This window comes from Pelodiscus sinensis, chromosome 24 (assembly GCF_049634645.1).
Source record: "Pelodiscus sinensis isolate JC-2024 chromosome 24, ASM4963464v1, whole genome shotgun sequence".
Taxonomy (NCBI): Eukaryota; Metazoa; Chordata; order Testudines; family Trionychidae; genus Pelodiscus; species Pelodiscus sinensis.
Window position 1 is genome coordinate 23290934 of NC_134734.1, and position 25680 is coordinate 23316613.

Here is a 25680-nt window from a genome sequence, read left to right on the forward strand (position 1 = left end):
AGCAGACTGAAGAGCTTCAAACTAGGTGACTGGGCAACAACACGGCCAATGAATTTGAATGTTGACAAATGCAAAGTAATGCCCATTGGCAAACACGATCCCAACTTCACATACAGAATCAGAGGGACTAGTTGAGCTATAACCACCCAAAAGAGAGATCCTGGAGTCACGGCGGAGTCCTCTGAACACATCCCCTCGTGCGCAGCAGTATTCCCTTTGCCTGCACTCAGCAGTGGTGCAAAGGGCAGCCCGGGGCCAGGTTCACTAGTGCCCCGTGCAGTATTCCCTTTCCCTGCACTCAGCAGTGGTGCAAAGGGCAGCCTGGGGCCAGGTTCACTAGTGCCCCGTGCAGTTTTCCCTTTCCGTGCACTCAGCAGTGGTGCAAAGGGCAGCCCGGGGCCAGGTTCACTAGTGCCCCGTGCAGTATTCCCTTTGCCTGCACTCAGCAGTGGTGCAAAGGGCAGCCCGGGGCCAGGTTCACTAGTGCCCCGTGCAGTATTCCCTTTCCCTGCACTCAGCAGTGGTGCAAAGGGCAGCCCGGGGCCAGGTTCACTAGTGCCCCGTGCAGTATTCCCTTTCCCTGCACTCAGCAGTGGTGCAAAGGGCAGCCCGGGGCCCCGCTGCGAGCTCCAGCCGTTGTGTAACAACCAAAGCAGGAGCCTCCGGCGCCCGCCTCCCGCCCCGCTCCTGAGTGGCCGTAGCGGGCCCGGCCGTGCAGGTTCGGGACGGACCCGTGGGGCCTGAGGGCGAGGGAGCGCGGTGCACGACGGGAGCTGCAGTCTTCGAGCCCCTCGCCAGCCGCGAAGGAGCGCGTGCTTCCGCCCCGCGCAAGACTACGCCTCCCAGCAGCCCCGGCGGCGGCGCGCTCGGCACTCTGGGAGCTGTAGTGCGCTTCCGCCGGCCGCCCGCTAGGGGCGCGCGGCGGGCGAGGTGGTAAATAAACTACGCGTCCCGCCCTGCCCCGCGCCGCCGTGTTGTTCGGCGGAGGCCTGTGGCCTGCGAGGCGGCGGCAGGCGCTGCCTGGGCAGGGAAGATGGCGGCGTCGGGCTCCGGGGCCGGGCCCGGGCCGGGCTCCTCGGCCGCCGCCGGCGCCTCCAACCCGCGCAAGTTCAGCGAGAAGATCGCGCTGCAGAAGCAGCGGCAGGCGGAGGAGACGGCGGCCTTCGAGGAGGTGATGATGGAGATCGGCTCCACGCGGGTGAGCGCCGGGCGGGGCCACGGGCGGGGGCCGGGCTGTACCATGGGGGCTGGCGGGGGGTCGGGGGCTGGTGGCGGGGCCGGGCTGTACCATGGGGGCCGGCGGGGAGGGGGCCGGGCTGTACCATGGGGGCTGGTGGGGAGGGGGCCGGGCTGTACCGTGGGGAGGGGGCCGGGCTGTACCGTGGGGAGGGGGCCGGGCTGTACCATGGGGGCTGGCGGGGAGGGGGCCGGGCTGTACCATGGGGGCTGGCGGGGAGGGGGCCGGGCTGTACCATGGGGGCTGGTGGGGAGGGGGCCGGGCTGTACCGTGGGGAGGGGGCCGGGCTGTACCATGGGGGCTGGCGGGGAGGGGGCCGGGCTGTACCATGGGGGCTGGCGGGGGGTCGGGGACTGGTGGCGGGGGCGGGCTGTACCATGGGGGCTGGCGGGGAGGGGGCCGGGCTGTACCATGGGGGCTGGTGGGGAGGGGGCCGGGCTGTACCGCGGGGAGGGGGCCGGGCTGTACCATGGGGGCTGGCGGGGAGGGGGCCGGGCTGTACCATGGGGGCTGGCGGGGAGGGGGCCGGGCTGTACCATGGGGGCTGGTGGGGAGGGGGCCGGGCTGTACCGCGGGGAGGGGGCCGGGCTGTACCATGGGGGCTGGCGGGGAGGGGGCCGGGCTGTACCATGGGGGCTGGCGGGGAGGGGGCCGGGCTGTACCATGGGGGCTGGTGGAGAGGGGGCCGGGCTGTACCGTGGGGAGGGGGCCGGGCTGTACCATGGGGGCTGGTGGGGAGGGGGCCGGGCTGTACCATGGGGGCTGGCGGGGGGTCGGGGGCTGGTGGCGGGGCCGGGCTGTACCATGGAGGCTGATGGGGAGGGGGCCGGGCTGTACCATGGGGGCTGGCGGGGGGTCGGGGGCTGGTGGCGGGGCCGGGCTGTACCATGGAGGCTGATGGGGAGGGGGCCGGGCTGTACCATGGGGGCTGGCGGGGGGTTGGGGGCTGGTGGCGGGGGCCAGGCTGTACCATGGGGTATGGGGGGAGGTCACGGGGGGGCCAGGCTATATCATGGGGGGTGGGGAGGGGGGAGCCAGCTGTGGCGGGCGGCGCTGGCTCGGGGTGGGGGGCGCTCTCTCTCTGCAGCAGGCGGAGGGCGGGGCGGGGGTGTGTCCCTGGGGGTGGTGCTGGGGGGCCTGGCGGGACTCTCGGGGGGTGGGGCGGGGGTGTGTCCCGAGGGGAGCCTGGCTGGACTCTCAGGGGCCGGGGGGGGCGTGTGGGTCCCTGGCGAGGCTGGGGGGGGGGCTGGTTGCTGCGTGGGCCCGGCAGGGGGCTGGGGTCGTGGCCTGTGGCCGCCACTGGCCCGCTCAGCTGGGAACGTGGATCGTGGGAAGCGCCTGGACTGCGCTGTCCCGGGGCCGCCCACGGGGGAGAGGCCTTCTCCTTCGCTGACCTCCCCGGCTCTCGGCCACGAACACGGGAGGCCGAATCCAGCAAACCTGCCCCCCCAGCGGGCCCTGGGAGAGCGGTGGCAGCGGTGGCCCCAGGCGTTAGGGCAAAGACTGAGACCGCGGCAACAGGGAGCTGCTCGCCTGGCCCGTGGCGCCCTGGGATCCGGGAGGGCCCCCCCCCATCGGTGCTTCGTCCAAAGCTTTCAGGAAGGGTCCCAGGGGGCTAAGGAGAGGGCCAGGCGGGGAGCCCTCGGTGAGTGGTTCTGGGAGCCGGCGGGGGCTGTGCTGTGTTTCCCCCGCCCCCTCCCTGCGTAGGAGTCCGCATGTGCCCGCAGCGAAGGGGACGGGTTGTTCTCCACGCAGCCCCTGGAATCGGTGGGGGTTGTGTGAACCTTGCCCAGACTGGGAGAATCCGTCCGCTCCTTGGACGTGAGATTCCCTTCCCAGAAGAGCTGCCGATGGCGGATCGAGGGGGGGCAGGTGCGTGGGGGAGGGTTTGAGATCCAAGGGCTGAGGGATCCGGGTGGCAGGCCCTGCGGACTGGTCGTATGGTAGAGAAGGGACAGAGGCCGGCAGTGCGGTTGCGAGATTGAACAGGCTCCTGGGCTTGAGTGAGGAGATCGGCCCTGGAAGAGGAGTCTCTGGGGACTGGGGGGGTCTGGGCTAGGGGCTTGCAGCCCCCCGTGGCAGCAGGGCCTCAGCACACGCCAGCTGGTGATAGACAGGCGTTGCCTGGGGTGCCCTCTGTCCCCGGGTCACTGCTCCGAGGCCGGACAGAAAGCCGTTCCCGAGCGTGTCCCTCGGTGTGCTGAGCCAGGGCTCTCTGACGGGCGTGCAGGTGAGAATTAACGGGTGAGCTGTCTGGGCTGGGAGCCGGCCCTCTCGTCCTGGCCCAGGGCTCCTGGGCGGTGTTTGCACAGCAAACAGCTGGTTAATGTACAGCAGAGCTGGGGGCTGCCGGCCGAGCCACCCTCTTCGCGGCGCGGGCCCTGCGGGGCTGCCCGGTGATCCCTGCAGCCGGCTGGCCAGGAGCCGTGCGAGAGCCCCGGGGTGCCAGTGGCTCTGGTGCCGCGTTGAGCGCCCCCGTCCTGCGTCTGCTTGAGAGCTGGGCCACGGGAGCTAGAGGGGCTGGCGTGGAGCATGTGCTGGGGGCCCGTCTCGGGCTCGGCTTGTCGGGAGCCTCTTCGCAGCCCTGCCAGACTGGCTCCGGGCTGTGCTCGGGCAGGGTGTTCCTGGGGGGCTCGGAGCCGGGCACGCTGTGGAGTGGCAGCTCCCCTCCCCCCGCGGGTCTGAGGGCAGTTCTGTCTCCATGGCCTCAGTGCTGGGGCTGCCGGCCAGGCCCTGGCTGGAAGCTGGCTCCTGTCAGGAGTTGTCCCACGTGTTGGCTAGTGTGGGCCATTCCCCAGGCAGCCGCTGTCTGAGGCCGGGCGCCCTGCGTGGCCCTTCGGCTTTGCGGCTGCTTTATTCCAAGCTAGCGGGTGCTGGAGCCCTGCTCGGGGTCTGCAGCTGGCCGCCAGGGGCCTCCGTCTGCGCGCACGTGGGGGGGGGCACTCGCTGTGCCGGAGCTGTTGGCGGAAGGAGCAGTCTCTAGCCAGGCCAGACGCTGGCCCTGCCCCGAGCCAGGGACTGGCACTCAGACGCCGGTGGGGGTGGGGGGGTGGACCGGCTGCGGGGGGCAGGGAGGAATTCTGCCCTCCCGCTCTGAGCCGGGGGGCAGCCTCCCTGGGATTCCGAAGGGGGCTGTCTGCTGGGTGGGGTCTGCCTCTCCCGCTGGGGCAGTGGAGCTGAAACCCCAGGGAGGCTCCGAGCCCTAATCCTGGAGCGCGGCAGAGACAGCTGGTGCCTACGTCTCCCCTTTCCCGGGCTCTGGATGTTGCCGGTTTTAAGCTGAGGAATTTACAAGGGGGCTTTGTAGCCGCAGGGGTGTCTGAGCTGCTCTGCGCTGCCCACACTCGGGGGCTCCCCAGCAAACTGGCCCGGGGAGCCTCTTCCCTGGCGGCTCTTCTGGCTGAGCGACGGCTGTTGGACCCCTGGGGGGGCTGGTGGCTGGTTCTGCAGCAGAACCCGGAACCCTGGTGCTGGTGGAGATGGATTTTCACTGATGCCTGCAAGGGGGGGGTCCTGGCTTTCTACATGTGCTGCCCCATCGCAGGGCCCTCTTGGCGGGCACAGGAAGGGCGAGGCGGTCGGTCTGGCCTGGCCGGTGTGCCCCGGTCCCGCAGGATGGCCGAGCAGGCAGCGGGATGGGCACCGTGCCCGGGGTTGGAGCTTCCCGGCCAGCGTGCTCCTGCTCTGGGCTGAGCCCCGCCTGCTCTGCTCCTCTGCCCCCACCCGAGGGAGGCTGGTGCCCTGACCCCAAGGCCAGGAGAGGGATGCTGGGATCCTGATGGCAGGGGCTGGCCTGTCGTGGGAACCCGCGTGGCCCTGCCCTGGTGGTGGCCGAGCCCCGGCGCTTGGGCCATGGGTCTGTGGAGACGCTCTTAAAATATCCCAGTGTGCTCCCAGGGCGGTGGCGGGGCCCGGTCCCACGCCGGCCTGCGGCCCCTTGGGGCGGCGCCAGGGGCTGGTCAAGGAGCCGCAGCGGAGATGTGCCAGCCGGAGCCTGCCCGCTGGAGACGGAAGCTTTTTCTCAAGGCTACACGGATTCCCTGCCCCCCACCTCCTCCCCGCCAGGGCCTGACTCCTGCTGCTCCCCCTGCCAGCTCCCCTGCCCCCCGGGCCTGGCCTGCAATTCCTGGGGCTTTGCTGTGCAGGCCCCGTGCAGAGCCCGCGGTTCCCCAGAGCTGCTCGCACTGAGCCCCGGAGCTGGCCAGTCTCTGCTGGGCTCCCGTGGGCGCGGTGGGGCTGCCCCTCCCCACGCTTGGTTTGGTTCCCGCTGTTGCACTGGGGCGGCTCCGGGCCCGGCTCCGTTATTTCTCAGGCCCAGGGGCTGCCCTGCTCTGCGCCAAGGCTGCTGCCTCAGTCTCCCCTTTTCCCGGCTGCTCTGGGTGCCCCGGCGTCCCAGCTCCAAGCCATTCCCACTGCCCCGGCTGTTCCTGCCTGGCCCGTGTCCCTGCAGCTCCTGGCTCGGCCAGAGGGGGCGCTCTGGCCACGTCCCACCAGGGGCCTGGCCTGGCCCAGGGCCCGCCTGCGTGTCCCTTCCTGCTGCTGGCTTGTTCCCGCTGGGTGGCGGCTGGCTCGGAGCGCCCCGCCGTCCTGCCTCCTGAGCTGGGCACGGACGCTGGGGCCGAGCTGGCACCGCCTCTGGGTGCTGGCAGGCGCTCGAGGGCTGGGGAGGCCCCAGCGTCCAGGCCTGCGAGCCAGCGGGGGCTGTGGGCCACCTGGGGCCTCAGTCCTCAGTGCCTCTGCCTGGCCGTCCATTGCCAGCCTGCTGCGGCCCCTCCCGCCAACGGCAGCAGGGACGTAGGAACTTCCTCTGGGCTTCCCCTCTGCCGGGGCTCTCGCCAGCCTGTGGTTTGGCAGCGGCGGGTTCTCCTGCCAGACTTCCCCTCCTTTGCCAGCCCGCGCCGGGCGGGGGAGCCCCGGGACGTGCTGGGAACTGTCCAGCCTGGCCCTGCGGGCAGCCCGGGGGTCTCTGAGCAAGTTCCCCGGGCACAGGGCCGAGCTCCAGGCGTGGAGATCTGGCCCGGCGTCGGGAGGGGCGTGTGGCACCGCGGGGCCAGAGACCCTGGCTGCAGCCGCCTCGGCGCTCCCCTGCGTCTGGCCTGGAGTTCTGCCCCCCAGGCAGCGGGTGTTTGGGGGGTCGCGCCGTGCCTGTGCCGTGGGCGCTCGGCCAGGTGCCAGCCTGCGTGGCGGGCGAGGGCGTGTCCGGCCCCGGCGCGAGTCCAGACCTCTGCCCAGCCTCGGTCTGCCACTGCCCAGGCGGAGCGCTGGAGGCCTGGTGCTCTGTCGGGGGGCCCGCAGAGCGGGGGGCGCCTTCCAGCCTGCTCTGCCCCGTACGGCCCCGGGGCTGGGAGATCCCTTCGGGCCCCTTCCCAGGCGGCTTTGCACTGGGCTGTCGCATGGGGCGTTGCGACCAGGCCGGGCCTTGGACTCAGTTTCCCTGCTACTGAGCTCAGGGTCGGGCCTGGGGCCCTGGCCAGTCAGCGACACGTTAGCGACCGCCAGTCGCTGGTTGCAGGGATGGTCCCCACCCCCCCCGGCTCAGGCAGCATCCTGCCTCTGGCCTTGGCTGTGGCTGCGCCCGCTCCCCTGCCCTCCATCATGCTGAGTTGGGGTAGGGGCCCGGCGCCTCCCCTTTCCTGCAGCCGTCTGGCTCTGGCAGGGCTGGGATCAGGGCGGCGCGAGCCCGCGCTCAGCGAGACGTGAGATCGGCCGGACCGGGCCAGAGCCCTGCTCCGTCCTGCCCGTGACCAGTGCCAGGCGCTTCAGGGCCGTGAGCCCACCGGGGCCTGCTCCAGGGAGCCCTGTCGGAGCCCTGGCACTCGGGCAGGGCGCCCGGCGTGTGAGCCCACCGGGGCCTGCTCCAGGGAGCCCTGTCGGAGCCCTGGCACTCGGGCAGGGCGCCCGGCGTGTGAGCCTACCGGGGCCTGCTCCAGGGAGCCCTGTCGGAGCCCTGGCACTCGGGCAGGGCGCCCGGCGTGTGAGCCCACCGGGGCCTGCTCCAGGGAGCCCTGTCGGAGCCCTGGCACTCGGGCAGGGCGCCCGGCGTGTGAGCCCACCGGGGCCTGCTCCAGGGAGCCCTGTCGGAGCCCTGGCACTCGGCAGGGCGCCCGGCGTGTGAGCCTACCGGGGCCGTGGGGGGGGTTCAGGCTCTGGAGCAGGGGCGGGGAAGCTCAGGGCCAGATGTGGCCCCTGTGGCTCAGGGTGCCTCAGCATTGGGGAGCCTGCGCTGGCCCCCAGGATCTCCTAGGCTGGGCCCCCAGGCTCTGGTGCGGGAGGGGAACGTGGGGAGAGTCTGTCGCCGCGGCAGTGAGGGGGGCTTGGTCCAGAGATGCCCCCCCGCTGCAGAGCCAGTTGGCTGCCAGGCAGGCGGTACACGGAGGGGGGCTGCTGGACCCAGCCTGCCCTGGGGCTAGAAGAGGGCAGGGGGCCCGGCCCTGCCCGGAGGGGGTGGTGCTGTGTTCTAGTGGGCTCTGACGCTGCCTCCTTCCCTCTGGTCCAGTTGCAGGCGCAGAAGCTGCGGCTGGCTCACAGCCGGGGCCCCTACTACAGCGGCTCACTGCCCAACGTCAACCAGATCGGGAGCGGCGTCTCCGAGTTCCAGGTACGCGGGCGCCACGGGAAGCTCTGGACACCCCCAGCAGAGCCGGGGCGCGGAGCCGGAGGGGAAGGCGGGTTCTCCGCCATCCCCCCTCCCCCGGGACGCCATGGGCGCTCTGCGTGGCTTCGCCGTCTCCCCCGGCGGGTGGGGGGCTGGCCCCCGGCTCATGGGAGTGTCGCCCCTTGTGTCTCCGCAGGGTCCCCTGCATTCGCCTCTGGACTCGGCGCGCAGCACCCGGCACCACGGGCTGGTGGAGCGAGTGCAGCGCGACCCCCGGCGGATGATGTCCCCGCTGCGCCGCTATGTGCGCCAGATATCCTTCGCCGCGGCCGGGGGGGCGGGGAGGCTGGGGGGGCGTTGCTCACCGGGGCCCTGCCACCGCCCCTCCGGGCAGCTCCAACGCTGCTTCCTCCGAGGCACTCGGCTTGGTCCTTAACTCTGCTCACATCGACAGCTCTCCCTACAGCCCGGCCTACCTGTCGCCGCCTCCCGAGCCCGGCTGGAGAAGGTAACGGCCGGTCGGGGGCTGCCGGGTCTCTACCCCCCCCCCCCCCCCGCAGGGTCCTTGGCTCTGGGACCAGCTCCGGGGGCGCGGCTGGGGAAATCCCTCACAGGGCTGCCGAAGGGGGTGGGTGCCGGTTGCGGGTGCCCAAGGCCCGGGCCCGTGCGGCTGAGATGCTGCAGCTGATGTTGCTGCTGGCTCCAGTGTGGTAAGATCAGGGGTGTCTGGCCACGACCCTGGACCCAGCGAGCCCGTCGGCTCCCCTGGGGCTGGGCGCTCGGAGCACCAAGGGCCGGCCGGAGCCAGGCTCAGACAGCTCGGGCTGCTCTCCGGCTGGGTGGAGCCTGCGTCTGCCAGGGCCTTGGCCGGCTGAGGCTGGGGGCGCGCAGGGAGCAGGCCTCGGGGGCCGCTGTGCTTGGACTGTTGGCGGGCGGAGGCCTGTGGGCCCCGCGCTGGGCTGCCAGAGCCGTGCCTGGGCCGAGAGGCAGCAGGAGCCCCGGAGACGAGGGCCGGGCAGCGCCCCCAGAGCCGCACTGAGGGTCGTTGGAGCCATCACGTGAAGGGAAACCCCCTGGGGCCCCCCCCGACATTGGGGGCACCTGTCCTGCTGGCAGCCCAGGCTCGCCGTGCGTGGAGCGGATCCCATCCCGGGCCCCCTGGCCCCAGGGGCCTGGCTGCACCCAAGGGAGCTGCGTTGGTCCCCTGAGTGAGGGCCCAAGGGTGCTAGGCAGGAATCTCTGGCCCAGGGGAGTTAGGCGCCGAGCCCCAGGCAGCGTGCCCAGCTCCCTTTGCCCCCTCCCGTCGACTCGTGCAAGCCGGGGCCTCGCAGGTGCTGGCTGGGGGTGCAGTGGCCGGAGGTGCTGCCCCTCGTGTCCCTGGCTCTGGGTCACCCCTCGCTGCACGGCCCGCGCCAGCTCCCCCCTGCGGCGCCTCCCTCAGCCCCTGCCCCCTCCGGACCTCGGCGGCATCCCGGGGCGGGGCAGCTCGCTCGGGCTCTGTCCCCGTTTCACCTGGGTCCCCCGGCAGCCCGGCCTGGCGGTCACAGGCTCTGCTGGGGCAGCCCGGCCTGAGGGTCACAGGCTCTGCTGGGGCAGCCAGGGATCCCAGCTCAAGGGCGGCGTCCCGGGAGGGGCTGCCTGACTGGGGCGTGCCCCTTAGCTCAGTGGGGCCACGGCCTCAGTCCCAGTTCCGGGCAGCCCGGCCCAGCCCCCCGCCCGGCCCAGTAACCGGCTGTTTCTCCTTCCAGGAACGTGCCCTGGGGGAACTTTCCCATGGAGAAGGGCCACTTGTTCCGGCTGCCCTCCGCGCTCAACAGGTGACTTGCCCTGGGCTCTGTGCCCAGCGGCTCCTGGGTGGGGGGCTTGTGAACAGCCCCCCAGGGCTCTGCTGGATCCGTGCCCCCGGCAGCCCCGCCCCCGCCCCGGCAGCTATGAACAGGCGTTCGTGTCCCTCGTCTTCCTGCCCCTTGGGGCCCGGGCGCTAGCCCCTGGGGCAGCTTGGCCCGCTCAGTGCCCCCCAGCTGGGGCCCTTCTGCCAGCCCGGAGCCTGGGGAGCCAGCGCCTCTTGGCTTAGGAGCAACAGACCCGGAGGCGCCCTGGGGGCAGGGACACCAGGAGAGCTGGGCCCCGAGGAGAGGGAGGTCCCCTGCAGGCCAGGGTGCTGCCCGGCTGGCCGGTTCCTGGCTCTGGGGCTCTCCACGCTGCGCAGCTGCGAATGCACCCGGAGCGCTACCAGGACCCCGCGGCGGCGCATGCGCCCGGCTGAGCTCCCTGAAGGGCTGGGGCCGAGGCCCCGCGCCCCTGCGCTCCGGCTGCCCTTCCTCTGCGTGCAGCAGGCTGGCCTTGGGCAGCCGCCTCCCGCCACCGGCCTCGGGTGCCCCAGGGCCTGCGGGGGAGTCAGCGGCCTCTGGCCAGAGGGGGAGTTGGGCATAGGCAGCTCGCCCTGCCCTGCCACTGGGCGGGTCGGCCCTGTGCCCCCCCCATTGTCAGTGGGTCGGCCCTGTGTCCCCCCCATTGACAGTGGGTCGGCCCTGTGCCCCCCCCATTGACAGTGGGTCGGCCCTGTCTCCCCCCCCATTGACAGTGGGTCGGCCCTGTCTCCCCCCCATTGACAGTGGGTCGGCCCTGTCTCCCCCCCCATTGACAGTGGGTCGGCCCTGTGCCCCCCCCCCCCCCATTGACAGTGGGGCCCCCCCCCCTCGGCTGTTCAATCTTCCATCTCACCGCACTGGCTCCAGGCTGACCTATGCCCCCCCCCCCCCCCCCCGGCTGCTCCAGGCTGATCTGCCCTTGGCTGGTGCGGCCTTGTCGTCCCCCCAGCATAGTGCAGCACACCCCACCCCATCCCTCTGGCCTGGCCTGCGCCTGCCTGGGGCTCTGCTGGTACCCGGGTTGGTTAAGACGGGGGGGGGGAGGGGGGCAGGAGTCCTTTGTGGGGTTAGCTCAGGCCCCGGGGGGGAGGGGGGCGTGTCCCTTTTGTGCTCCCCGGGGCTCAGCGCTGACCCTCGCGCCCTGTGGGTTTCGTTACCAGGGGCTGGGCCCTTGGGGGTGGGGGGCCGACTTCCTGCCGCTGAGCACAAGCCTGGGCGGGGTCCCAGAGGTGGTTAGCTGTGCCCCAGCCCAGAGATGGCGGCGCTGGGCCTAGGCCGGGAGCGAAGCAGCGTCGGGCTCCCTGAGGCCCGGGAGACGCGCCCTGCACCCCTAAGGAGTCGGCAGAGGGGGCAGGAAACGCTTGGGCTGTGCCGCCTGACACGGGAACGGCTAGAAATGGGCAGCGCGCCCCCCCCCCCCCCCCCGACACAACACTGCAGGTTCCTTTCGAGCTTAGCTGGGCCGGAGCAGCTGGGGGCGGGGGGGTCCCAGGGCTGTTGATGGGGTTTCTGGTGTGATTCGCTGAGCACAGCTCTCCCCCCTGCCCCCACCCCGAGCAGTCCCAGCCCAGGTCTCCCCCCTCGGGGACTTGCATGCAGTCGGAGCCGCGGGGGGTCCGGCGAGAGCCGGCGCTGCTTTGGGGAGGGGTGTGTGGAACCCGCAGCCGGGGGAGGAGGGTCCTGCCCTGTCTCGGCCCGGCGGGGGGTCTGACTGCGCCCTTGTCTGTCCCCCTTAGAACAAATTCGGATTCGGCGCTTCACACGAGCGTGATGAACCCCAGCCCGCAGGACGCGTACTTGGGCCCCTCGCAGGGCGCCCCCCCTCCCAATCGCAGGGGCGGTGAGTACCCGGCCCTGCTTCCGTGGCGGGCATGCAGCCCGGGTCCCCGGCTGGGGCAGGCTGCCAGGGGGGCAGTGCTCTGTGCCAACCTGCTGGCAGGCTGCTACTCCCTGGCGCTAGCTCCCCGTGCCCGGAAAACTGCAGACTCCCCTCCCCCCGTCACATCTGCAGCTCTATCTCCTGGGCCTCTGCAGCTGCCCGCGTTGGCCCGGCTGTTCATCCTCCCCTCCCCTTCGGCTCTGGCTCGCCCGTCGGGCGGCTGCCCCCGGGGCCCTGCCTCGAGGCGCCCAGCCGGTCGGGCGTGACCCCCCCCGCTCCCGGCTGACCCTGTCCCCCTCTTTCAGGTTTCCTGGACGGGGATGAGGACAGTAAAGGTAAATAGCCCCCCCCCTCCCCCCCCAGCATGCAGCGGCCGCTGCTCCCGGCCCATGGAAGGGGGAGGCTCTGGGGCCGGGGGAGGGGGGCCCGTACAGAGTGAATCTGCATCACGTCGCCTGGGCGCGCCGGCAGGCCAGGCCGAACTCCGTTTCCCAGTGTGCACTGCTGCATAGGAGGCTGCTTGGCGGCCAATGGAGCGTTGCATGCTGGGACTTGTAGTCTCAGGCTCATTGCCCTGTGCTAGCGCCGGGCATAGCGACCGTGTGATGCCACTTCCAGTTACCTGGGCTTTGCTCACCCCGCCCCTCTGCCCTTGCCAGTGTTCCTCTTCCAAGTGCCGCCCATCGAGGAGAACTTCCTGGACGACAACAAGCACTTACTGAAGCCCTGGGACACCAAGAAGGTGGGTGCGGGGGAGCTGGGGGGGGCTGCACTGCTCTGGGGGTGCCCTGGTGGGTTTCTCGGGGGGGGGGGGGGGTTGTGCTGCTGTCCCTGTGCCCAGAGCCTGGCGGGATGGTTGGCCTCTCCCCTGCCTAGAACCCGGTGTCCGCCTGTGCTGGTGGGGGAGGGGTGGGGTAAGCGCCCTGCCCAGGCTCACCCCCTGTCTCTGATTTCCCAGCTCTCGTCGTCCTCAGCTCGGCCGCGGTCCTGCGAAGTGCCCGGGATCCAGTAAGTGCTGTGCTGGGCGCGGCTGTGGGGATCCAGGCCCCGTGGGGGGGAGGGGGGCGATGTCTGTTATTTCCCTTTCCCACTGGGGACTTGGGCAAGGCCGCTGGGATGGGTCTGTGGCAGAGCCAGGCCCCGGAGTCCAGCCTCCCCGCCCGGGCGCTCGGGAGCATCGCCTTTGCTCAGCATCGTCTCTCTGTTTCTTTCAGCGTCTTTCCATCCCCAGCTCAGCCTGCCAACACCCCCCTGCTGCCCAACGCGCTGAACACGGGCGGCTCCCTGCCAGACCTCACCAGCCTGCACTTCCCCTCCCCGCTGCCCACCCCCCTGGACCCCGACGAGCCCAGCTACCCCAGCCTGAGCGGTGGCAGCAGCACCGGGAACCTGGCCAGCACCATGACACATCTGGGCATCAGCAGCAGCATGGGGCTGGGGACGGGCTACGGCTCCGCAGGTGAGGCGCCAGCCGCTGCCCCAAAGAGGAGTCGCCTAGTGGCCGTGCGGGCCGGGGCTGTGGGACGCTGGCCTCCTTCCTCCGCCCAGCTCCTGGACTTCGCTGGGCTGAGCTGGGGAGAGGGCGAGCGAGTCTCGGAGCCGGGGGGGGGGGGGGGGGGCTGCTGGGGGCGGAGTGGGGACAGCCTCCCGCGAGCTCTCGACGGGGAAGGAGCATCTGGACCACGAGCGCCCTTCCGGCATCAGGGCCAGCAGACCGGGCACCAGGAGGAGCGACAGAGAGCCCCTGAGCCGGAGGGGCCGGCCAGCTCCCCTGCCCCGGGGGAGGGCCCCGTGTGGGGCTCGCGGGCCTCCGCCCGACTCCATCGCCGGGTGTGTCTGTCTGTCTTGCCGTCTCCATCGTGTTGGTCTCCCCTCCATCCCGCCCGGGGGGCGGGGCCTCTCGCGGGCGCTGGCCTGGGTGGCTAACGCTGGTGTCTCTTCTGTTTTTGTCCCCACAGGACTTACCTCACCTATGCAGAGCTCCCTGAGTCACCCCGCCCTGCAGTCCTCGCTTAGCAACCCCAACCTGCAGGCCTCCCTGCGCCCCCAGAGCAGCGCCTCCATGCCCTCCTCCCTCAGCACCCCCTCGCTGTCCTCCTCCCTCAGCACCCCCTCGCTCCCCTCCTCCCTCAGCAGCCAGTCCATGCAGTCCTCGCCCAGCAACCCCAGCCTGCAGGCCGGCTCTAGCAGCGCCTCCTACTCCCCCCTGGTGCAGGCGTCCCTGAGCACGTCGCCCCGCCGGCGGGCCCCGCTCAGCCCCCTCACCCTCCCCATGGGCGGCGAGTCGAGAAGGCAGCACCCCAAACAGTTCTCACCAACAATGTCACCCACATTGTCCTCCATCACCCAGGTATGCATGCTCCATCGCCATGGCGCCGCCCTCCCGCCGTCCTGTGTTCGCCATCCTCATCTCGGGCGGAGCCCAGCGCTGCGCCCGCCCCTCCGGGGCTCGCGGGGGCAGGGGCGGGGAAGCTGGTTCTCCCCAGTCACGGCCGGGAGCCGAGGCCCACAGCGGCGCCGTGACCGGTCCAGGCGGCTGGCGGCAGAGCCGCCTGTCCTGAGCCCTGGCTCGGTGCTGGCCTGGGGGCCGCGATTGTCCTGGGAGCCGGGCTGAGCCGCTGGGCAGGGCGTCAGGAAGCTGCGGCTGCTTGGGGTGCAGGGGGCTCAGTGGGGCGGTGGGCAGGAGGGGGCCGGCTCGGTCTCCCCCGGCCGCGGGGGGCGCGCGGAGCTCTGGGGCCGCCCGGCAGCACCAGGCTCCACCTGTGGCTGGGCTGTGTCCTGTGGTGGGGCCGGGGTGAGGAGGGTCTCCCCCTGCACGTGGCTCCCTGCGGGGACGGGAGTGGCAGGGGCTGAGGGATCCAGGGACCTTGGAGATGGGTCCCTGCAGGGTCTGCCATGGGGCGGCTTCTCCTGACCCTTGCGTGGAGGGGAGCCGGTGCGATGCCCCAGGCGGGCGCTTCCCTCCCTGGCCGTCTGCGTCTGCTGCCCAGCCACAGGCCAGAGAAATGAGACCCGGCTTGCCTGTGAGGGGTGGAGGAGGGGAATGTGGCGGCGGAGTTGGTGGAAGTGGAGCTGGGCTGTGGCAGAGCCGGGTGGGGAGGTGGGTGGTGGCGGAGCTGGGGGGGGAGGGGTTTGGCAAAGTTGGGTGGGAAGGCAGGTGGTGGCAGCAGAACGGGGGGGGGGAGAGCGGGAATATGGTGGCGGGGCGGGTGGTAGTGGAGCCGGGTGGTGGCAGAACGGGGGGGGGGGGGTGAGTGGTGGTGGCGGCGGCGGCGGCGGAGCCGGAGTGGGGGAATGTGGCAGCGGAGGGGGGGTAGTGGAGCCGGGCAGGGAGCTGGGTGGCGGCGGCAGAGGAGCGGGCGGGGGGGCGGCGGAGCCGGGCGGGGGGGCGGAGGAGGGGGGTAGTGGAGCCGGGCAGGGAGCTGGGTGGCGGTGGCGGCAGAGGAGCGGGCGGGGGGGCGGCGGAGCCGGGCGGGGGGGCGGAGGAGGGGGGTAGTGGAGCCGGGCAGGGAGCTGGGTGGCGGTGGCGGCAGAGGAGCGGGCGGGGGGGCGGCAGAGGAACGGGTGGGGGTTGGTGGAGCTGGTGAGGGGTCGGCGGCGGAGCCGGGCGGGGGGGTGGCAGAGGGGGGTACTGGAGCCGGGCAGGGAGGTGGGTGGCGGTGGCGGCAGAGGAGCGGGCGGGGGGGCGGCAGAGGAGCGGGCGGGGGGGCGGCAGAGGAGCGGGCGGGGGGGGTGGCAGAGCCGGGCGGGGGGGGCGGCGGAGCCGGGCGGGGGGGCTAGCCTGCGGAACGCTCTGCCACTGGCTCTCCCTGAGCCCAGGCTGGGAGGAGGGGCCGTGTCCCAGGGCCCGGGGGGATGGAGGGGGAAGGGCCGGGCTGCTCCCCTCCGAGGGTCCCTGAGGGGCCGGTGCTGCTGGCTCAGCGACAGGAGTTGGGGCTAGGGTCTCGCTCGGGGGGAGAGGCAGGGCGGGGCCCTGGGCCTGCCCCCGCGGGCTGGGGGCCCGGCTGTAACCCTGGCTGCCGGGCCGTTGCAGGGCGTGCCATTGGACACCAGCAAGCTGCCAGTCGACCAGAGGCTCCCGCCGTACCCCTGCAACCAGCCCGGCCTGCTGGCGCAGTCGCAGCAGCAGCAGCACGGCGCGCCCGCGCAGCGGCCCTACCTGCCGCAGTACCCGCATAGCCCTTCCCTGCAGCAGCAGCTCTGCCAGCCGCTGGGCGACTTCAGCCTGGGCAGCGTGAGTATGGATGGGGCCTGGGGGGCGGGGCCTGGGGGGGGCGGGGTCTGGGGGGTGGGGCCCGGGGCGGGGCCTGTGCTGCCCCCCGTCGGGGCTGGGAGCTCTGGGCGAGGTGTCCGGAGTGCCTGCCCCGAGCCAGGCTCCCCCTGGGGTGGGTGGGATGGGCCTGGGCAGGACTGACTTGCACCAGCAGGGGGCGCTGCTATGGCCCTTCCCCCTGCAGGAGGGGGCTTTCTGTGCCCCCCCGGGCAGTTCCCCATTGGCCCAGGCGGCCTGGCGCCCGGTGCCGTCTGAGCCCCACCCCGTGTCTCCCTGCAGCTGGAGCAGTTCGGCATGGGGGAGAGCCCCCCCGGCAGCATCCCGCTCAACCACCACGGCTTCCCCGAGGGCCTGGGTGCCTTAAACTACCCCTCGGCGGAGAGCCTGGGGCTCTCGGCCAGCGGCAGCCTCCACGAGCCCCGTCTGCTGAGCCGGCACGCCCTGAGCAACTGCAGCCGCCACGGGCCCATCCCCAACATCGTGCTGACAGGTGCGTGTCCTCTGCCCCCCCCCCCCCCCCGGCCTGCCCCCTGCACCGGCCTCTGTCCCCTTGGCAGCGGGGGGGCGCTCCGGGGTCTTGGCCCTGCTAGTGCCCCCTGGAATGCAGCTGGGAGCCCGGACTGGGCAGGGTGTGACGGCGCCGGAGCCCCGACCCTGCCCGCGGCCGCAGCCCGACGTGACCCCGCCGGCCAGTGGAGTAGAAGGGTCACGGCCTCTCCAGGCGCGATGCCGACACCGGAGCCAGGGCAGAGCCCAGTCCTCTTGGGGGAGGGGTCACAGGCCCCCGACCCTCCCGGCCTGGACTTAGCGGGGCCCCCCGTGTCCTGGACTTAGCCTGCTCTCCTCCACTTCCCCCAGCCCTGCCCCCAGCCAGGTGGCGTCTCCCCCTCCCTCCCTTTGTCTCCCCCCCTTGTTCCCTGCCCAGGCTGGGCCGAGGTGCCTGGGCCAATCCCCACGTGGGGGAGTCCGTGGGAATCCCACAGCGCAGCCAGGTGGGGGCACTGGGTCACAGAGCAGAGACCCCCCCCACGGCAGAGGGAAACTGGCCCAGCCCCCCCTGCTGGTGGGATGGGCTCTCCCCGCCCCCCTCCCCGACCGTTCCTCTCCGTCCGCAGGGGACTCCCCGCCCGGCATCTCCAAGGAGGTGGCGTCGGCGCTGGCCGGGGTGCCCGGCTTCGAGGTGGACACGTCCCTGGGCCTGGAGGAGGATCTCAAGATCGAGCCGCTCACGCTGGACGGCCTGAGCATGCTCAGCGACCCCTACGCCCTCCTGACGGACCCGGCGGTGGAGGACTCCTTCCGGACGGACCGGCTGCAGTGAGGGGCGCCGGGGAGAGCGGACTGCGAGCCTCGCAACCAAGCCGCCCAGCGCGGCCCCATCCCCCGGGGCCAGGAGCACTGAGCCTCGGCCAAGAATCACTCGCGCCGGGCCAGCGGCGACCCCGCCGGCGGCTCCGGGGGCCTGCCGCTGAAGGGCAGGCTCCGCGCCCCAGGATCTAGAGCGCCAGCCTAGATGGAGGGGTGGTGAATCCAGCGGCCCGTGCGGGAGGGAGTGGGCCCCGTGGCGAGGGGGGTGCCCAGGGCCCCCAGCCCCACATCCAGGACTCTGTGCCCCCAGCTTCCGGGCGACGGCCTGTCCTCGTGCAGGCGCTGGCGGGGCTGCGTGTGCAGCCCTGGGCCGGCCCTGTATGTTCCTCTTCTGTTAGCTAGTGGCCTGCGCCCAGCGCTCCGGGCTTGGGTCTTGTTTTTGCTAATCATACCGTTGAAAGACAAAGTGTACCCCTCCCCGTTCCCCCGCCGCGCCGTGTGCACCCCGGCCCCTGCGGGGCCCCTGCTCAGGGACGGGGCGGGACAGGCCTATGTATAAAGCACTTGTAACTTTGAATCCTTGTCTGTCATGAGCTCACGTCTTGGGCCCGGGTTGGGGGGTCCTTGGGGGAGAGCAGACGCCATGGGGCTGAAGGAGGTGGGGGCCCCTGACCCCTGCGCTCCCCCGTGGACCCCTTGCCATGGAGGAGAGAGCCAGAGTGATTTATTATTATTATTTTTTAAATATATTCTATGTTAATTACCAGCGTTGGTTTCATGTCTGGGGGAATGGGGGGTCTGTGGGGGGGGCAGCGGGCCTGGCGCAGGTCCTGCTCTTCCTTCCCTCTCCCTGGGGCTCCTCGCTCATCCGGGGGTGGGCAGCCTGAGCAGCTGGGGGGCCTCCGGAGGTGGTCAGGACCCCCCCACACACAGCTGTGGCAGGGGAGAGCACCCCCCTTCCCCCCCCGGTATATCCTCACCGACCTTCCCAGAGCATCTTGTGCCAGGCCAGGTCTCCCAGTGGCAGGACAGGACCTGGGGGCTCCGGGGAGGACAGCGGGAAGCTGGGAGTGGAGACGGCTCTAGCCCTGGCCCAGGGGAGGGTGCTGGGGTAGCCCCGGAAGGGGGAGGGGCTGGGCCCTGCCAGGGCTGGAGGGAGCTGCCGGTGGCTCTGGGGAGGGCAGCCAGATGGGAGGTGACTGGGTCAGAGCAGGGCTTTGTGGGGTGAACCCGCCTTGCCTCTCCCTGCAGTCTGCCTGGCACCCACTGGGCCGCCCTGCCCGGGGGTCTGGCCACTGCGGTCAGGCCCCCGGCTGGCCCAGGCCGGCTCGCTCTGGCTGAGGGGCTGTGAACTGCCAGGTCTGCGAGCGGCAAGAACAGACCCGGCCGGTTGAATGACCCGGGCCAGCCTCCGGCTGTGGAGGGGAGGGAACACCGAGAGCAGAGTGCCCTGCCTGTCCTGGTGCTCAGCCTTTGGGGCTCTCCCTCCGGCCTCGTCTCAGCCCCCGGGCCCTTCCCAGCCCCTGCCCGGAGGTCCCCGGTTCCCTCGTGTGTTAGCCCTGCGCCGGCCACGCCTGGGGGGACCCTGGTTCTTGTGTCCTGCGGCCTGAGGCAAGACGTCCCCCCTCAGCCTGGAAAAACCCACCGGCCCCCCCCGCCTCCCCTCGTGCGCAGCCGGTCCCAGCGCCTCTGCGGTTTTGTCCTTCCCTGGCCGTCGGGCGGCCCCTGCCTGCGGCCTGTCGCAGTGTGAGCTGGGGGCAGAGCCAGCCCCCGTGTTTCTCGCCCGCGCTGGCTGGGACTGGAGGTTTTCCCGGATCTACCCACCGTCTCCGGCTTGAGTGGGGGGCCAGCCGAGCCCCCGCGGGCTGCAGCCGGAGCTGGGTTGTGTTTTCCTATGGGCGTCGTGTGGCAGACGGTGAGGGAGGGGGGGTTTGGGGGTCCAAGGGGGGGCTGCATGCGGAGGGGGCGCTCAGTGCCAGGAGGTTACTGGTTAATGTGAGAAGGGCGGGGAGTTGCTGCAGAGAACAGCCCAGAACTGGAGCCTGGTGCCCCCGGCCCTGCTCAGAGGACACGGCTGGTTCCGGCCAGAGGCAGACAAGGGGCGGCTGAGGGGAGACGCCAGCAACCGGCCCAGCTGGTCCCAGCGAGGGGGGAACACTGGGTGGGGAGGGGGCGGAGAAGAGGGGCCCAGGCGACCCCGTTAGCTGGGGAGGAGACAATGGCCGGGGGAGGGGCTGTGGCCGGGGGTACCGGGGGCTCTGCTGGGAGACGGGGGCTGAGGGCGGAGCAGGCAGGACTCAGCCGGCTGCAGGGAGGCTGACGTGCGGGCGGAGGCCCCGGCCGACTGGCCTGAGGGATCCGTTGCTGCGCCCAAAGCTCCATAGACCCCCTGTTCTGTGCTGGCCGGAGTCGCTCTGGGCTGGGGAACAGGGGGGCCCCGTTCCTTCTGGGAGGGGAGACCCTGGGGGCCAGAGGGAGGGACCCCCGAGGGGGCTCACGGCGGAGGCAGGCAGCTGGAGGCCCTGAGAGCTGGAGGGGCAGACCCCCCCGGGGAGGGTCGCCGCACTGGAGTGGCCCCGGGGAAGGGGCCGTCTCGCTGCTGCCGGAGGGGAGGGGGCTCCCCGAGAAGCGGCTGCCGCACGGGACGGGGGCTGGAGGGGCATGGGAGAGGTGCAGTGTGGGGCCTGGGCCCCCAGGGCAGGGAGGTCTGTCCGCTTGGGATGGAATGAGCTCCATCCCCCCAGGGCCGGTCTGCCCACAGGGGCCGTGCCAGGCGCCCCAGCGGGAGGGAATCCCCAGGTGACACCTGCCCTGTGGCCCATTCCCAGCCCCTGGCAGAGGCAGGGACCCCGCCCTCCCAGCCTGGCTGGCGCATGGGTGGGCCTGCCCTCCACGAATCCATCTGGCTCTTCAGTGGGCCCCACCCCTGAGTGTTGCAAATGCCACAGCTGGCTGCTTGCCCCTTGTGCAGACCCTCACCACGGGGCAGAGCCCCCGATCCCGGGCCTGATCCAGGCGGGTGCTGCCCCACCTCGCCCCCTGCCCCGGCGCTCGGTGCTGCCCGTCACCCCTGGCATTTCTGCAGCCGCCCGCTGGCCTGGAAGCGGGGTGAGCCCTGCCCTTCCCCGCACACGGGCTGCCCCCCACAGCCTGCCCCTCCCTGCTCCGGTGCAGCCAAACCACCCCAAGTCTGCCCCGGCCCAGGGCTTGGCCCTGTGCTACAGCCCCACCCCCACGCCGGGTTCCTTGGCCCAGGCCCTCCTGGCTCGGCCCGGCCTCGCTGGGCGAAGCTCCGTGCTCAAAAGCCGGGGTCCCTCCTGCCCGGCGGGGGTCCCTGAACCCTGCTACAGCTTGGGCCAGTCTCCAGCAGTGGGGCAGCCCCACCCCCTGCAGGGAGGCCCAGGGCCTCGTGGCCCCCCCAGCACAGACTGAGCCCGGTCGCCCGAGATCCCCGACTGGCTGCCTCAGTTTCCCCAGCGCCGCCCGCCCGCAGCCCCCCCGGCTGGAGAGCGCGCGGCGGAGCCCCGGGGCCTTTGCTCCCGGCTCGGGCTTGGGCAGCGGCGCCGGGGGCCCAGGAGGGGCCGGGCCCTGCGCAGGGGGGCGGGGCCGGGGGCGGGGCCAGGCGTCCGGCCGCTGCCGAGCGGCCTCCGAGCCGCCAGGGGGCGCCGGGCCCGGGCCGAGCGCGGGGGGGCGGGGCTTCCCCAGGCCCTGCCCCCGGCACCCCGCGGCCCCCCCGCGGCCGCTCGTCCCCCCGCGCGCGGGACCCCGGAGCCCCCGGACGCCCCCGCTCGGCGGGGCAGGTAGGGACGGGCGGGGGGGCGGGGAGATCGGGTGGGGGGCAGGCTAGTGGCGGGGGCGGGAGGCCAATGGGGGGGCAGGGCAGTGGCGGGGGGGCAGGCCGGGGGGGCAGGGCAGTGGCGGGGGCGGGAGGCCAATGGGGGGGCAGGGCAGTGGCGGGGGGGCAGGCCGGGGGGGCAGGGCAGTGGCGGGGGCGGGAGGCCAATGGGGGGGCAGGGCAGTGGCGGGGGGGCAGGCCGGGGGGGCAGGGCAGTGGCGGGGGCGGGAGGCCAATGGGGGGGAAGGCCGGGGGGGGGCAGGGCAGTGGCGGCGGCGGCGGGGGGGGGCAGTAACTGAGTTATTAAGGAACCAGTTGCAGGTTCAGGTGTTTTTAAAGACCAGCCCCCCCCCCCCCGATGCTACGTCCCGGGGGGGGCACAGACCTAACTGCCCCCCCCACTGCTGTCCTTCTCCCTGAGGTGTCCAGCCTGGCCTGGGGGGCCCACTGTCCGCCTTGGGGCAGTTGCAGCCGGCCTTCCTGCCCCAGCAGGGGGCTCTGTGCCCGTGGCTGGTGAGTGCGGGGGGGCTCGGGGGGGCTGGGCTGAGCCCCCCAAACTCTGAGGCTGCGCCGGGAGGGGAGCTGCGCTAGACCCAGGCCGTACGGGGCCGGCCGCTCTGGGGACCCCCACCCCGCACAGCCTGGGGGGTGCCTGGGGCTGGGCCGGGGCCTCAGCCCCGCTCCCAGCAGGGCAGAAGGGAAACGGGCCCTGAGCCGCCCCAGCTGGCCCTGAGCCGCCCTGCCCCTCTGCCCCCTGCTTCCTCATTCTGAGTTCTGCTTTGCCTGGCAGCTGCCTCCTGCGCTGGGCGCGACCGGGCCACGGATGGAAAGTCCCACTCGCCCTGCCCCTGCCCACAGCCCACGGGCACTGGCGGGTCCCTCGGCCGCAGCGGTGTTTGCAGAGCAGGTACAGCCCTGGGCGTGGGGGGCGGGGAACCGGGGCTGAGACCCGCCCAGCTCGGCTCCCAAGGCGCTAACCTGCCGGAGGAGACGGAATGACTCTGGCATCCTGGGCCCGGGTGGTGGAAGGTCCCGCGTCCCTACGGACCGTGGGGTCACCGGGGCTGCTGGGGTTTGTGTGAAATCTCAGCCGGTTATTGGCCACGGGAGTCCTGACTCCCCGCCCCCCCCGCTCTGACTGCTAGGCCCTACTCCCTTCCCAGAGCCTGGAGAGAGCTGGGGAGTCCTGGCCCCCGCCACTGGCTCTGACTGCTAGGCCCTGCTCCCTTCCCAGACCCCGGAGAGAGCTGGGGAGTCCTGGCCCCAACCCCCTGGCTCTGACTGCTAGGCCCTACTCCCTTCCCAGAGCCCGGAGAGAGCTGGGGAGTCCTGGCCCCAGCCCCCGCTCTGACTGCTAGGCCCTACTCCCTTCCCAGACCCCGGAGAGAGCTGGGGAGTCCTGGCCCGAACCCCCTGGCTCTGACTGCTAGGCCCTACTCCCTTCCCAGAGCCTGGAGAGAGCCAGGGAGTCCTGGCCCCAGCCCCCGCTCTGACTGCTAGGCCCTACTCCCTTCCCAGACCCCGGAGAGAGCTGGGGAGTCCTGGCCCCCGCCACTGGCTCTGACTGCTAGGCCCTACTCCCTTCCCAGACCCCGGAGAGAACCGGGGAGTCCTGGCCCCAACCCCCTGGCTCTGACTGCTAGGCCCTACTCCCTTCCCAGACCCCGGAGAGAGCTGGGGAGTCCTGGCCCCAACCCCCTGGCTCTGACTGCTAGGCCCTACTCCCTTCCCAGAGCCCGGAGAGAGCCGGGGAGTCCTGGCCCCAGCCCCCCGGCTCTGACTGCTAGGTCCTACTCCCTTCCCAGAGCCCGGAGAGAACCGGGGAGTCCTGGCCCCAGCCCCCCGGCTCTGACTGCTAGGCCCTACTCCCTTCCCAGAGCCCGGAGAGAGCCGGGGAGTCCTGGCCCCAGCCCCCTGGCTCTGACTGCTAGGCCCTACTCCCTTCCCAGAGCCCGGAGAGAGCCGGGGAATCCTGGCCCCAGCCCCCGCTCTGACTGCTAGGCCCTACTCCCTTCCCAGAGCCCGGAGAGAACTGGGGAGTCCTGGTCCCAGCCCCCCGGCTCTGACTGCTAGGCCCTACTCCCTTCCCAGAGCCCGGAGAGAACTGGGGAGTCCTGGCCCCAGCCCCCCGGCTCTGACTGCTGTACTCACTCCTCTCCAGGGCAAGGCATAGACAGTGGGGTGGGAGGTGCCTGCAGCCTCTGGCCCTGGGCTCATGTCGCTATGGGGCAGGGTGCCCCAGAAGCGGCAGGTGCCAGGCAGGCCGGTCAGTCCTGCTCTCCGCCACGCACTGCTTTGTCTGGTGCAGGGAGCCTTGTGCACCCGTCTGTGCAGCCCCCAGCCCCCTGGGAAACCCAGCTGCCAGCCCCCCTGCATGGCGCCCGTGTGCCCTGGGGCCACCAACGCTGCCCAGGCCTGGGGCCGACTCCTGGGGCTCTAGGCAGTCTGGGTTATCCAGCACCTCTGAAGCCTGGGGCAGGTCTGGCCTTGGCTGGCCCCTGGGTGGGGTCCCCCCTGCAGTAGGGCCCTGCTGTGGGGCTCAGTGGGAAGCCCGAGCTGAGGGGTGCTTGGACCAGTACAAGCCAGTGTCCAGCGAGGGGGGCCTCCCCACTGGGCCCTCCGGGGGGTGGAGGTGCCCTGCCAGGCTGGCTGGGGGCGGGGCGGGGTCTGAGCCTGGTGCTGTGGGTGAAGACCCCTCACCCCAGAGCCCCTGCACTAGCGCCCCTCGCTGGGGGGCAGCAGGGGCCCGTTGGCCCCGGCCCGCGTTAGGTCACAGGAAGCTAAATTAAGAGCCGCCCATGTCTCAGCGTGGGGATCACGTGGGCCGGGCTAAACATAGCGTGGGTGGGACCTTGGCAGTGCCTGTCTCTGGGGGCAGGGCGGCCTGGAGAGTCTCGGGGGGCAGCCTGGCACCGCCTTGCCCAGCCGCCTTCGTGAGCTGGTACTCGGGGGCGCCGTCCCCCCTTCTCCCTGGACCCCGAACTGAGGATGGGCGGGGGGGCTGCCCAGGCGGAGGGGACAGGTGTAGACAATGGCAAGGGGACCGTGCCGTGGGCTGGGGCAGCCGTGCCCCCGAGTGGGGCATGGGGGGCAGGGAGGGCTGATGTGCGCCTCTCCCTGCAGCAGCCTCTCCTCCCTCGGGCCAGCGCCAAGGGGCATTGGTGGCCCTTTGCCGGTGAGCCCCCGACATGCCCCTGGCCCCTCTCAGAGCTGCCCCCGGGATGGGGGGGTCGCCTTCGGGCCCTGCCATCCGCCCAGGCCTCCCTGGTCTCCCTCCTCCGCTTGGCAGGAGCGGGAGGGTTTTGCTTTTGGGCTGTGTCGGGGGGGCTCCCCAAGCCCTTCCCCCGTGTGATCCACCCCCCATGGGCGCTGGCAGCCGTGGTGCCAGGGTGCCCCGTCACGGGGAGAGAATGCAGCATTGTGTGCCGGGCACTGGGCCCCGCTGGCCTGGCATCGCCCTCTGGGCCCGCCGAGCCGCTGGGAGAGCCGGTCGGTCCGGGGCGGGGCCGACTTGCCCAAAGGGCCTGTGGCCGGGATCCTAGCAATGGCCTGGGCCCAGCCAGGGTTTCTCTCCTTGGGGCACCCGGCCCTGAGCCCACAGCTACTGCTCTCCTGAGTGCCCGCCCCCTGCGCAGGCAGCCTTTCCTGCACCGCCTCGCCACGCCCCTGTGGCGGGGAGTTCCGCTGGTGGCGGGCGGGCAGGGCGGCTCCCCGCGCTGGGCTGTAAGTGTGCGCGTTCCGGGCTGGGGGCCGATCGATTGGGAGGGCAGCGTGACCCGGGCGTCCCGTTCTCTGTCCCTTCCCCACATCACGGCCACTGCCCGGCCCCGCACCGGCAGTGACTAACCCCGCTCGCCCTGTGCCCTCAGCACAAACGTGGCCTCTTCCTTCCCCTTCGGGGGTGTTCCTGGGAGCTTCCTTCCTGCCTCCGCGGGCCTGTGACGTTCCCCCTGCCCGGCTGGGGCTGGCCAACTTTGGGGGGCGGGGGGTACGAAGCGTGTGTTGAGACGGGAATCAGGCAGGGGCTGGCCGGCTTTGGGGGGGGCGTGAAGGCAGGCTGGGGCTGGCCGGCTTTGGGAGGCTGGGGGTACGAAGCGTGTGTTGAGACGGGAATCAGGCAGGGGCTGGCCAGCTTTGGGGGGGGGGGGGGGCGTGAAGGCAGGCTGGGGCTGGCTGGCTTGGGGGGGGGGGCGTGAAGGCAGGCTGGGGCTGGCTGGCTTTGGGGGGCGGGGGGTACGAAGCATGTGTTGAGACGGGAATCAGGCTGGGGCTGGCTGGCTTTGGGGGGCGGGGGGGTACGAAGCATGTGTTGAGACAGGAATCAGGCAGGGGCTGGCTGGCTTTGGGGGGGCTGGGGGAAGGCGGGCCGGGGCTGGCCGGCTTTGGAGGGCTGGGGGTACAAAGCGTGTGTTGAGACGGGAATCAGGCAGGGGCTGGCCGGCTTTGGGGGGCGGGGGAAAGGCGGGCGGGGGGCTGGCTGGCTTTGGGGGGTGGGGGAAAGGCGGGCGGGGGGCTGGCCGGCTTTAGGGGGCGGGGGAGAGGCGGGCGGGGGCTGGCCGGCTTTGGGGAACTGGGGGAAGGCGGGGCGGGGGCTGGCCAGCGTTGGGGGGCGGGGGAGAGGCGGGCGGGGGGCTGGCCGGCTTTGGGGAACTGGGAGAAGGCGGGCGGGGGGCTGGCCGGCT

At 72.2% G+C, this 25680-nt stretch overlaps 2 protein-coding genes across 3 annotated transcripts in view; both read left to right on the forward strand.

Moving 5' to 3' along the window:
• The first annotated feature begins 974 nt into the window (after positions 1-974).
• CRTC2 (CREB regulated transcription coactivator 2) lies at positions 975-17929 on the forward strand. 2 transcript variants are annotated; one of them, XM_075908127.1, is made up of 14 exons: positions 975-1171; positions 7734-7835; positions 8029-8145; positions 8279-8340; positions 9581-9649; positions 11440-11543; positions 11888-11917; positions 12242-12324; positions 12541-12590; positions 12797-13041; positions 13541-13932; positions 15616-15816; positions 16135-16345; positions 16971-17929. In XM_075908127.1, exons 1-14 carry the CDS (start codon positions 1034-1036, stop codon positions 17174-17176), a joined length of 2010 nt encoding a protein of 669 aa, XP_075764242.1. In that variant the 5' UTR covers positions 975-1033; the 3' UTR covers positions 17177-17929. The 2 variants fall into 2 exon arrangements, with proteins under 2 accessions (XP_075764242.1, XP_075764241.1); XM_075908126.1 differs by having other exon boundaries at positions 977-1198.
• Positions 17930-21492: 3563 nt separating this feature from the next.
• Positions 21493-25680, forward strand: part of DENND4B (DENN domain containing 4B) — a 33365-nt gene continuing 29177 nt past the window's right edge. Inside the window, 2 exon segments of the mRNA XM_075907284.1 lie at positions 21493-21511; positions 21789-21905. The gene's annotated coding sequence lies outside the window, so the exon portion shown is untranslated.

Coding starts and splice junctions, on each gene's coding strand:
- CRTC2 (XM_075908126.1), top strand. CDS start 1,034: ATGGCGGCGTCGGGCTCCGGGGCCGGGCCCGGGCCGGGCTCCTCGGCC. Junction 8,341..9,580: donor CCCGAGCCCGGCTGGAGAAG/GTAACGGCCGGT, acceptor TTCTCCTTCCAG/GAACGTGCCCTGGGGGAACT. Junction 16,346..16,970: donor CCCCAACATCGTGCTGACAG/GTGCGTGTCCTC, acceptor CTCCGTCCGCAG/GGGACTCCCCGCCCGGCATC.